Source organism: Mycteria americana, chromosome 5 (assembly GCF_035582795.1).
Source record: "Mycteria americana isolate JAX WOST 10 ecotype Jacksonville Zoo and Gardens chromosome 5, USCA_MyAme_1.0, whole genome shotgun sequence".
Taxonomy (NCBI): Eukaryota; Metazoa; Chordata; class Aves; order Ciconiiformes; family Ciconiidae; genus Mycteria; species Mycteria americana.
The window spans coordinates 46,748,937-46,761,201 of NC_134369.1; the positions used below are offsets into that span (position 1 = coordinate 46,748,937).

The window sequence follows — 12,265 nt, forward strand, 5'->3', positions numbered from 1 at the left end:
GGTAATAGTAATAGATCCTTCAAATCTGAATTTCCCTTCAGAGGTGCCAGGAACAAAGGAAATGGAGGTAGAAAAGTTATTACAGGATTTTTTATATATATATATATATATATATGCACGTGCATCTATAAACATACTTATGAGTTACTGTGTTGTGTAAAAGTGTTCACTGTTTTTGGAAATTGAAACTGTAGATAGATAGGAAATTGGGATGTATAATTACTTCAAACTACAACTTTCTAAAATGAAATATTCGTTTTGTGGGGTGTTTGCCACAGGTAGATTTATTTAAAAAAAGGGCAAACAAAAAATAATCAGAATCCAATCCCCAAGTAATCACATAAGCTGCTGTTCAAAACCAGCCAGACATTCCTGCTGAAATCAGGTCTCTTTGGTATTTCAGTATAACTGACTGTAAGCACAGCACTTGAGTGGTGTGTTTGCCATGTATGAAGTTATGCATGTAATGCATTTCACAGTAATTTAGAGCTTAGTGTTATATTTTTCTTGTGACTTCTATAATATACACGATGGACCTGATCATGAAAGTTGTCTTAAAATTATTTGGTGTGTGACTACAAAAATTACAAGTTTGGCACCAGGTTTCCATTGTACAGTAAGTCATTTCAATCTTTAGTAAAAAAAAATTTTCAATCTTTCATTTCAATCTTTTTAGAAAAAAAAGTTTTACTCATCATTTATTTCTAATTTGATTTCAGTTTTACCTGATTTTCTTTGTCCTTAACAACTAAGCTATTTCTGTGCTGTTAATGCCTGACATAAACAGAATAATGTATTGATCTTTTGTGTTGCTGCAGAATTTGTTATGAAGGAGTTCCTATTTCAGAGCAATTCCAGAGTAATCGGACAGATGGAATTCACTTTCTTCACCCCCATACATCAAAACGTCTAACTGAATGCCAAAAAGTAGCTGAATATTGTCTTAAAAAGCCACAACTGCAACTGTTAGGAGAGAAAGTAAGAAGTAATTTTAATAAATGTGTGCTGTATGTGCACAGTCCTACAAATGAAAATACAAAATCTGGGGGAAAAAAAAGTGGTTTTTTTATTGTGTCATGCAACAAAAGAACAGAACACCTTGGAAATAAAGTTCTGCTAATTTTTCAACATTTGACAATGTGCAATATAAAAATGTATATGGAGTTTTTCATCGATGGGGAGTGTTGTTCTGAAACATCATCTCTCAATTCCTTCTCTGAAGTAATAAAATATGCTAATGTGCTAATTAATAACAAACAAAACCACTAAAAGAGCAAACCAGGTAGTTCATTCCGGCTGTGGAGCTCTATACCTCTCAGGACTTCACTGTATTTGGTGGGGTTGTTTTTGAAAAAATCGTATTTAGCAGAAAACAGCATTTTATCACCTAATAGTTCAGATTCAATACAGACACTTATAAACTGGGTTTATGTTAGTTGATAACTAAATTGTATTGGTTTTGAAGGTTTCCATTTATCCAGAAGCTTTAAAAATGTTTTGGGCTCCAGCTCCACCAAAATTCTCTGCTCCAATTTCTTCATTAAAGGAAATTTTATTTCCTACATATGAGGTAAATATTTTAAATGTATTTTTAGTGTTCCCATCTTTTGTAGAAATATGTCTTTTTCTAACATATTTGTTAACTGTAATAGTTGTATTTTATGCTGCTATCTTATTAACACTTCTATATATTGTAAGCATGATATATAAGTCATTGTACAATTTGTAATAATATGTATTGAATAGTATTGTTTAATTTAATTTTCTGCAATAATAAAGTTTCTGGTAGTAATTATTCTTAATTACCACTTGCTATTATATGATCTTGCTTAATGTCTTTATGATTAGGTTGAAAGCTAATTTGCATAGTTTTTCTTCTGCTATGCTATGCTGGCAGTGATTTCTATTAAAATGTAATAAAATATTTCATATATTTAACAAGGTCCATTTTAGAAAATGCCAATGTTTTTGAGTTTTGAAATATTTTGAATGTAAAATCTCCACTGTGATTACATTATTGCGAGAGATGAGCCATTCATGTAAAAGGGCATGCCTATTGTATGCCCATATTTGTAGCATTCTGCACCTTCATATGGCAAAGGTTACAGAGAAACTAGCATTTCATGACCAGTTCACACTCATGTGCAAGAGATAAAGCACACTTATGCATGGATTAATTGATAGCAGGAATAAATCTGACATAGTTCCCCATCTCCTAGCCTTACTATGACCAAATTGAGAGCTGTGTTCTTGTTACTGTATGGACTACTGTGGCCTGACATAAATTACCAAAGCTAAAGATAAAAACTTTAGAGAATCAGGTAGCAATAATCAGTTTCCTCAGGTGTCTTCCGCTTTTAACCATGCAATTCCTGATCATATTAAAGAACGTGCTCCATCAGAAGCCTAGGATAAATGGCTTCTGTGATGTTGGTCTTGATCATCATAAATCTTTAGCCCAAATACATTATAAGCTTTATTTATCTATCTGTTACTATGTTTTCTATAGCTGACTAAAATAATAGTATTGCACATATTCAAATATGCAAATATATTAATATTTCAGAGCAATGTTATTGAGGATGTTGTATTTGAAGACTTTTTCACTGATTATGAAGAAGAGTTAGAAGCTGAGCAAGATGATCGTGATTTCTATGATTATAGACTGGTGTGTATTATGGTACAATTTTTTTTTATGTAACACTAAAAATTAAAATTAGCAAAACAATTCATAGTTTGAAGATCTAGTCATAAGACAAAATATTTCTGTTTAGTTGACTTCTAGAAACAATTTTGTTAGATATTTGTTCAGGTTTTAATAGAAAATGCTAAATCTCACTTTTTGAAACTTGAGACTGTGTTTAGAAATAATTGTGTATTTTGAAGATGCTTCATGTTTTGCATTCTTATAGCAGTAGGTGATGATTTAAGGGAGGGCCTGTGATATAAATAACAGGTTTTGAGTAATATGACATATCTCAATGGAGTGGCTTACTGGATGTTCCACTATGCCCAGACATCTAAAAAACTGCAAGAGTCAAGAAGCAGAATAGGGGAAAAAAGATGTTTCCAAGTGTGTGAATTTTTTTATCTAGAATTTCTCTGAATGTAATATTAAAGGGTAGGCAAACAATTCTATGCAGGTGATTTGCAAGTGAAAGATTGAAGTGTGGCTCTAAGCTGCAGTGTGGGTCTTTCCAGTTACAGAATCCTGACTATCTCAAACACCATTGATCTAGTTCATGGCGGCAATGTAGGAAATGAGAGCTATAGGCTCCACAGAGAACCTGAAGTGCCTAATGATGGTGTTCAGTTATATGTTTCCTATTTGAAGGTGAAACATGCTGGGCAAGACACACTTGCTTTTGTCCTTGAAAGAAGCTTTTTTAATAATGACTATGGCTATCTGAGAATGTCATTCAAGAGTATGTGACTTGTAGATGACATGGAAGTGGAACAAAAAGATAAATTTGATTATGATAAAGGAACACTTGCTTGTTTGAACGTTTTTTGCAGCAGCTGGCTAGAAATAACAAGGAGAATCTTATTTAGTATGTCAAAAACGAAGAATTCTGTGATCAGCTTTGCACATCTCCTACATCCTCTGGCAGCAGCAACTTAAAATAGTTATTTTGTAATTGGCTAAAAACTATTTGGAATTTTGTGCCATGTTTGACTTCAGGCACAAAGATATTATGGCTGTATATGCAACTATAAACTGATTTGGAATTGTCCAGTAACGATGAAAAGTGCTGGTAGTCCTTTCCCTACAGGTTGAATGGGCTATTAGATATTATAATTGGAAGTAAAATATTATATTTTATTCCATGTTTACTTTTGGACCTATTGGGAACGTCTCTTTTACTGAAAAAGAAAACTGTTACTGTGGTACAAGCAGGTCTGTTAACAACAACAATAAAAAACAGATGAAGCACATACAGATTCTCATGAAGAAGTAATATTCTCATTGGAAATTATGGTTGTGGTGATGTTGTGGCCATTTTTTTGTCTGGGTTTCCCAAGATAGGAATATGTGTGTGACTAATGTAATTTAATGTGGAATGAATATGACACTTATAAGAAGTGTCCAGCTTAAAACATGTTCATTGGAAAGATATCTCCATACATGCAGTAAATTCACTAGGTGATCAACAGTTATGGCATATTCGCAGTGTGTTCTGAGATTGGAGCATCTACAGCACATATATAGAGTATGTCCACTGACTGTGCTAGCTCTTTAGCATTAATCTATATGAATATGTTGAATGTGTCTCAGATTTTTGGACATCTGGCAGTGGAATGGGCTTAAGACATCTAGAAATCCAGACAAATGCAGTCCTTACTTCACTCTGGCAAAGGTGGGGTTGGGTTTTTTTTTGGTGAAAATACAGATTTCTTTGGACGTTAGCTCTATTTTTGGCAGTCTCTGCTTTTTAAAAGCACAATGTATCTGAAAGCTCTATTCATATTAGGCTCAGACTAATTCAGACTTATTTTGCTTTTTTTATCTATAGACAAAAAATTTACTGAGAAGATGCCAATCCTTGCCCGATTTCTCTGAGGGTGAGAGCTCAGAGGTATTATTTTATATTTACTTGTATTTGTTCCTGAATTGTGATTTTGTGGAAGAAATTCTTCCACTGAACTGAATTGAACTTAATATTTTTCCTATTAGATGCAAAAGTGAGAGTCTCAAAGGTCTTTTTCAAGTGGATTAGTTACATTAAATAGGAGAACATAGCTCTGCAATGAGAACCCCTGTTAACTTTACAGGCATTTGGATGGAGATAAGTGTGAGTAGTCTGTACTCTTGCTAACCTGAAATGAGTGGAACAACATATCTGAGTAAAGATTTGCAGTATCAGGTCCTTGGATTTCAGACATATCAGGGCATCAATTTTGTCAAGTTTCCAACCTGTAAAGTGCTATGTACTTTTATGGCTATTGAAGTGATGTTAGCTGTTTCACAAAATACACAAAGCAGCAATAAATTGTGCAAATTTTACACTTGTGCAAAGATGACCTTGATAGCATTATATGAGTAATATTTTATTAACAAATTGGATTTTGAGTAAGAATTTGAGGAGTATGTATTTATTTAAAACATACTATATATTCCATAAAGATCTGCTTAAAATGCTGTGACTGTGTTATTTTAAAGACGGACATGAAGCATGGCAGCAGTTTATATGCAATGATAAATAAAATAATTTAAACACCAGATTTGCAATTTGAACTAAGCATTGGTGCTTGATTTTTAACATACTGGTTTAATGTTCAAATAGAAGTAGTCTTGTTGAATTGAGCTGGCAATCCTTTAGCAAAACTATGCATAGTTCATTAAAAGAATTTATCAAGTAACAATTCAATATTTATGCAATTTGCAGTCGAACTATTTGATTTGGTGATAAATGACAGCTAATGATAGATACATGTAATGATAAATGATAGCTTTATGTTGAGCTTCAGCTTTTTAATAAATCCATATGAAGCTTAGATTTTTTTAAAAAATATAATTTTCCTAAAGAAAAGCAGCACACTTTTGACATTGAGAATTTTTTTAAATCTTTTCAAAACTTCACAGAATATAATGCATTACTGCAAATAAAGAATGAAAGGTATTTAGTTACTTAAATGGAGTGCTTTAAATTATTATTAAAATAAACTAAAAGCTGATGCAGTGTCTTTCTAATAAATATATAAATTAAATAATTCTTAACAGCTCTCTGTAACCAAGCATTGAAAAAGTGCTTCTTTGAGTCTAATTAAAAATTATTCAAAATTATTCAATGCCTCATTTATTTTTTCATTTATTTTATTTATTACTAACAAGTGTTTTCATCTGTAAATTTCAGGCAGTGGACATTAAATTGCATTTTAATTTCTTTGACAAAGATGTGTTGTGCCTAGTATTATAGTGCAAGTTAGTGAACTGGAATTAACAAAAAGACTGAGAAGCGATACATTTGTTATTGCAAATAGTACTTGCCTAATGATTAATAACAATTAAACATCAGAGGATAACAGTTATTCCTTTGGTTTTGATTTTGTCAGGCGATTCAGGGATGGGGGCACAAAGTATGAAGGTGCATAATTCCATTCAGATGTTAACTGTGTTTCCATATAATACAATTGTACTGCCAAACATTATATAGAGTCCTCCTGTCTTTTCTTCTGAGTTCATGAACATATCTCAGTTCATCTTTTTGTAGATGTCACCGCCAATGGCATACATTTTTGATTTTAAAATTTAACTTTCCTACAAGGGCTGGGGGTATTTAATTTAAATTTCTTGATACTTTTTAGAGAAGATTGATTTTAGCCCTTTATGAGCTTCAAATTACTTTGAATTAATGTTTCAGATCTATGCTTTGACACATATCCTGAGGTATGCAGATCTTTTTTCCCATTACATACTGTAATTTTTTTTTCAACAGCATAGTCCCCATGTTGCTTTTTTTTTTCTCTACAATTTTATATAAAATAAAATCCAGTCCGTTAAAACTAAGGAAATGTGATATATAAATCTTATTTCAAATGAACATCTAAATAAATTAAATTTCCTTTTTTTAACAGACAAGTTTGATTAAAAGAACAGTCTCAGCTCTGGAGATGACTGCTTTCAAAGGTGAAACTACATTAAATATGTCAGCTAATTTCAAAACCAGCATAAAAGAGTTGAAAGTTATGAAGCAACGGATAGCTGAGCCAGAGGTTGAGACAGAGATCGGGAAAAGCTCCCCTACCAAGCATCTATTGAATCAAATCTGTGATGATCCTCTGTCAATGCAGACAGACATACCAGTGAAAAAAAAGCCTACTTTGACTGGACAAGAGGATAGTGAGAATGATGTTCTTGTGGAGCGACCTCAAAAGGCTGGGATTAAATGCACTGTTGTCCCAAGAAGAAAGAAAACAAAGAAATCAAAGAAAATAAACCCTAGAAAATTAGAAGCTGTGATTAAGAAATTAAGTCAACCACCAAAGATTCTTAAAAGGTTTTCTTTAATGTGTATTACCTTTTAAAATAATGTATTTTAATTTGTAGCCATATATCTAATTACAGGTTTTATCTTTTTTAATATTAAATATTACTCTGAAATTAAGTAATAATAGTTTAGTTATTTAGGAATAATAGATATTTTTTCATACAAAGAAAAAAATATATACTGCTCAGGTATCTTTAGGACATTTAGTATATACTACACTTTAAATGGAAATGCTGTTGCTTCTTGCAACAACAGAAAAAGTTTTATCTAAGTATAAATGCATGATTAAAATGGTCAAACTTCTTTCTTCTGAAAGACAAGGGGGAAATTCTAAGTTCATAGGAAACCAAAATGCTAGGCTGGACTAACCTCCTTTGTACCATGAACTTCATGATTACATCAAACAAGTAGTTTGCTTTTTACCTTTTGGTTTCATGTATCACTCTAAATATTTTTCTAGTGAATGTTTATTATTTACGTACTTCAGGTATGGGGTATCTTAGAAAATATTCAAGTATTAAAAAAAAAAAAAAAGAAAAGAAATTAATGTTCTTGCTAGTTTTTTGATATTTCTTAAATACTTGTGCTTGAAGTGTGACCTGCAAAAAAACCCCAAATGTTGTCTATTTTTGTGTACAGTCATATGTCTCCACATGGTACTTACACTGATGCTAAGGCCCAATCCTTCAGGCCAGTTTTCCATTCAGCTTCTCCTTTTTTCTGCTTTTAGGCACCTTTCAGTAGGTTTATTCTTAAGAAAATCAGAGATACTTAAATGGTGTGATATACTGCTATAGTGAGCTGTGACTAAAGGAGAAGGTGGCCTTTTTCCAAAGTCTTGTTTTAGACAGGGGTACTGTATGTTCTTTGCCATCTAAAGCTTTCATATCACTTTTGCTAAACCAAGGGGATTTAATCTTTGTACTATTTTGCAAGTCATTCATACATGGGCCTGCTACATTTTTTATTTAATTTCTTTTTTTTTTTCCTAGTAGGATCCTTATGTATAAAATATTATAAATATTAGGTACATAGTATTAGGTACACATATAAAATATTTTCTCTGTATTGCCTTCTGGTATACCCTTCTGTGTTAGCAAGGCTAGTATTGTTTGTGATAAAGTGTTTCTGTTAAAGACTCCTGTTTCTTTCACTTTGGCATCTCAAAGCAGATGTTGATATTGAACATTTGTGAAGGTTCTCATCTTGGAAGCTATGAATTTTCCCAGATTATCGTTTTGGAAATGCCCTTGAAAATTCAAGTGCTTTTTTTCACCTCTGGGTGGTGCTGCTTTTACTTATATTCTCATGGCCTCTTCCTAATATCATTGGGATCTATCATTGATATATTAATCCATCTAGGGTTTATCATCATTTAGCCAGGCTGGTAATTGTCCACTCTGAAATATTGTACTTTCTTAGGTTTAGCATTGTCCTTGTAAACCTAAGTTAGAAGCTTTCGGAGGAAATAAGCATGCAACTGTAAGTGCTGAACGTTCTGGGGACATGAATCACTCAGAAAAATTCTGCTTACCTGCACCTTCAATAATGGTTTTTGATAAATGGCTGATAATTTTTTAACTTATCATTAATAAAAAAGCTAACAATAGGTTTTTGAATAGTTGTTGACTGGCAGATTGCAATTTGATGTCGTTAATATAGCTGGGAACCTTTAGTTAATTTTAATATATTTTTCCTTAGGTCTGTGTCTCTGGGAAGGCTTCCTATTCATGATAAATTCAGTATCAAGGTGTCTTCAGCAGTCAAAAAATATCAGAGCCCCAGCATCCCTTGTTTGTTAGATTTTGAAAAGTTTGCAAAAGTGAGGGGCGGAATTGCAAAAGAAAGTTCTGCTCGTGTGTGGGTCAGTGGAATATGGAACTGCTGGTTCGATGAAACTTTCCCTCCTAGTGGGACTGCTGAGGAGAAGGATACTGAATTACTACAAGTAAATGAGACGGTGGACTCTCAAGAAGCAAATCTACAAATAGAACTAGTTGACTCGATACAGCCTGTTCTTCTTGAAGGTACAACAGTTAGTATTGAAGATTTAGAAAAAGAAGTAAGACGACTGACTGAGCTAATAGAAAAGGAAGAGCATCCTTCAGCTTTTCACTTCTGTAGGCGTGGAGCAATACAAAGAAAGTTAGGCAAGTTAAAGTCTGCTATGGATGACTTGGAAAAAGTAAGTTTAATGCCAAGTTTTACTTCTATCAATCCCTTTTTTTTGGTGTGTCTGAGTTCTTGAACAGGTGAAGAACTAGAAGCAGGAAAGCTGATAACTAGCTGAATGCTGCTACCTTTTACCTTTGTATGACAGCATGATCCAAGTTTAGTTCTGCACAAATGAAGATGAAGCCTCTTAATAAACTGTGTTTATTTACCCTAGTGTTCTCCAAGCACCATAATGTCTCTTTGGAGACCCTTGCTCAGGATACAACACTCCTAAATGGACTTGGAGATAGGACAGACAAAAAGGACAAAAAGTTTTTTGCTTCAAGTTTTGCTGCTGGCAAAGCTGACAAATATATTTTTAATTTCTGCAAAAACATAGTAAGCAAATCAATTGAAAAGTCATGTATTTCCTGCTTATAATTAAAGTATCATTTGACACTAAGATTTTATACAATCATACTAGTGTTTTTCTATGGATGTTTATTTTTTCAACACTTTTAAGTTCCCTTAATAGTGCCACAAACCTGCCATTACTTCTGCCCAAGACCCTGCACAACTAGAAAGAAACAATGAAAACAGAATTAAAAAAATTGCTGAAAAAAATAGAAATGAAAAGAGTATTTTTGAAGTCTATAATTTAAACGTGGAAGCTGTAAAAGCTTTCAAAGGCATTCTTTAAGCAATGGTATAGTTCTATATGTTTGTGAAGACTGGGTAGAGAAGTCATGTGTTGTACTTTTGGTATGGTATTCTCATTGTCATTTAACATCTATATTACACACAGCTAGTCATAACCAGGTTGGGACCCCAAGGTGCTTCATCCTATATATAATGTCGTACAGCAAAAGGTGTCCTTCTTTCCTTAACCAACATCTCGGCTCTTGACGCAGCATTTGGTGTTTGGAGAAGCGATCCTCAACAGCTGCTTTGGGGTTCATGATCCTTGTACTGGAGTGCTTGATAATGCAAGATTGAACCAGAACTTTTGCGTTGATATTGCTCTGTGGGAGTAGAACACCATCAGTCTGCCAGTGTCCCTGAAAACGATCTTAACACGCACCTTTAAATAGTGTAAATAGCACTTCTTTTGCTAAAATGCAAAGCTGAGTGGGTTGGAATATTTGGAAATGTGCAGAGGAGCGAAACAATGAAGTACAAAACAGCTTGGCTTCATGTTGGTTTCTGCATTCCTTTCAGCTAATAGTATCAAGCTACAGTAAATTTTAAGGAGGCTCACAGTGTGTTCTGCACTGAGATCCACCCTTCAGATTTTACTCTATTTCTAGAGTTTGCCTTTCCCCAAATGCATATTGTCTTAGTGTAAAATTTCCTTTTATAACACCATTTCTGTTAATGCTTCTCTTGGGGATAAGTCTATATATATATTTTTTATTTTTAATGGGACACAGGTACCTATTTTATGGACCTGCAATCTGTACATATTACCTTCCAAGCTTCATAAATTTTCTGACCAGAAAATTGACAATATTCGTAGAAACTCAATGATTATCTTGTGTCTTTTTTTATTCACCGCAAACTTTAGAAACAGACTGTCAAGGCTGAAAGGCTAAAAACTCCATACCCTGGCAAAGTGGTTAATTAACCAATGGGCTGATATTAACTGTCAAAATTGCTTACCATTGCTATTGCACATTTTAGCGAAAACATTATTGACTTTTCTCTAAGATTTACAAACACAATTCCTATGTAGTTGTATGGATCCTAGAAATAGTTTATAGATCAAAATTTGAGAATTACTGTTGTAGCAGAACAGTCTCAGATTTTTACCAGTCTCTATTTCCATATGGCTGTTAAGTGTGTTATATGCATAATGAACATTTGTGAAATATCTTATTTCATTGATAATATTTATCAAGTGATTTTTTTCGTTAGGGAATGTTAAGTACTTTCTATAGGAATCGTAACAGCATGATTTGAAAAGCTGATTCCTTTTTCACAGGGACAAGTTAATTATTTTTTACTTTCAAATAGAAGAATTCTGACTTCTAGAAATAGTTCACATAACTATTTTAAAGAAACCATCAAACATGGTAATATTCCAGCTGATTAATATTTTGTGCTGAATATTCTGGTAGCTTGGACTCTGATTCTGCATATGTGTAAGTACATGATGCTTTTAAATGAACAAGTAACATGATTCTGTGATTAGTAAAATTTTTCAGATTTTTAGGTTAAATAAGTTTATCAGTCTAGGAATTTTCTTAAAAAAATATAATAATCATTTCAGTGCAAAAATTTCCTCATTTCCTATGCACTATTGTTAGCACATTTGAGAAGTTCCTTCTGCAATATAAATAAGTTAGTTATTTATTTTGTTTATAGGCTATAAGCTTAGAACCACTACTGCTGAATGCTTACTGGCATAGACATTTGATTTACCTCTTTCAAGACAGAATTTCTGCTGCTTTGGATGACCTGAATTTTATAACTAAATGGAGCAAAAATAAAACAGGTAAGTATCTACTGAAGTGTAACTTAACAGTTAATTTTTCATAGTGTTTTTTCTCTAGTTGTCTTTGGCCCTAGTTCTGCAAATTGTTTTGTGTATATTTAACCTGACATCAGTTGTTTTATCCACATTATAAAAAGATTATAAAGCAGACATGAATCTTCAAAGGCTTGGGACAGGAGCTGGGTTTCTAAGGCAAAAATAAGTACTTAATTTTAGTATGTTTTTAAAAAATGAAAAAAAAAAAAAAAAAAAAGAAGAAAGGAGGACTGATGGAAATTGTATCCATTAATTTAATGGGGAAAGCTGATAACGATCCTGTAATGGAGACAGTGTGCTGTTGTGCTTGTCAGCCCTGTTCTGCCATACCCTTTAAAGTGGGAAGGAGGAGCTCAAAAGGGAAAGATACCACCTGGTTGACAGACCAAGCCCTGCAGGTCAGGGAAAGCGATTCCCCTCTGCCAGGTTGTGATGCTGCACCTCCAATACTTTGTCCACTTTTGGAACCCCTGAGAGAGACAAGCTGGAGAGAGTCCATTGGAAAGCCATTAAGATGGTCGGGGCTCTGGAGCCTAAGTTGTATAAGGAAAGGCTGTGGGAGATGACTTACTTAGCCTGGAGAAGGTAAGGC

At 33.3% G+C, this 12,265-nt stretch overlaps 1 protein-coding gene across 1 annotated transcript in view; it reads left to right on the forward strand.

Annotated features, from left to right (window-relative positions):
• The window catches only part of TTC6 (tetratricopeptide repeat domain 6), a 64,339-nt gene that overhangs the window by 23,362 nt on the left and 28,712 nt on the right, over positions 1–12,265 (forward strand). The window contains exons 6-12 of the mRNA XM_075501630.1: positions 819–978; positions 1,466–1,570; positions 2,567–2,668; positions 4,515–4,577; positions 6,577–6,998; positions 8,691–9,174; positions 11,508–11,637. Coding sequence (XP_075357745.1) covers positions 819–978; positions 1,466–1,570; positions 2,567–2,668; positions 4,515–4,577; positions 6,577–6,998; positions 8,691–9,174; positions 11,508–11,637 — 1,466 coding nt within the window. The remainder of the gene's footprint in view (positions 1–818; positions 979–1,465; positions 1,571–2,566; positions 2,669–4,514; positions 4,578–6,576; positions 6,999–8,690; positions 9,175–11,507; positions 11,638–12,265) is intronic.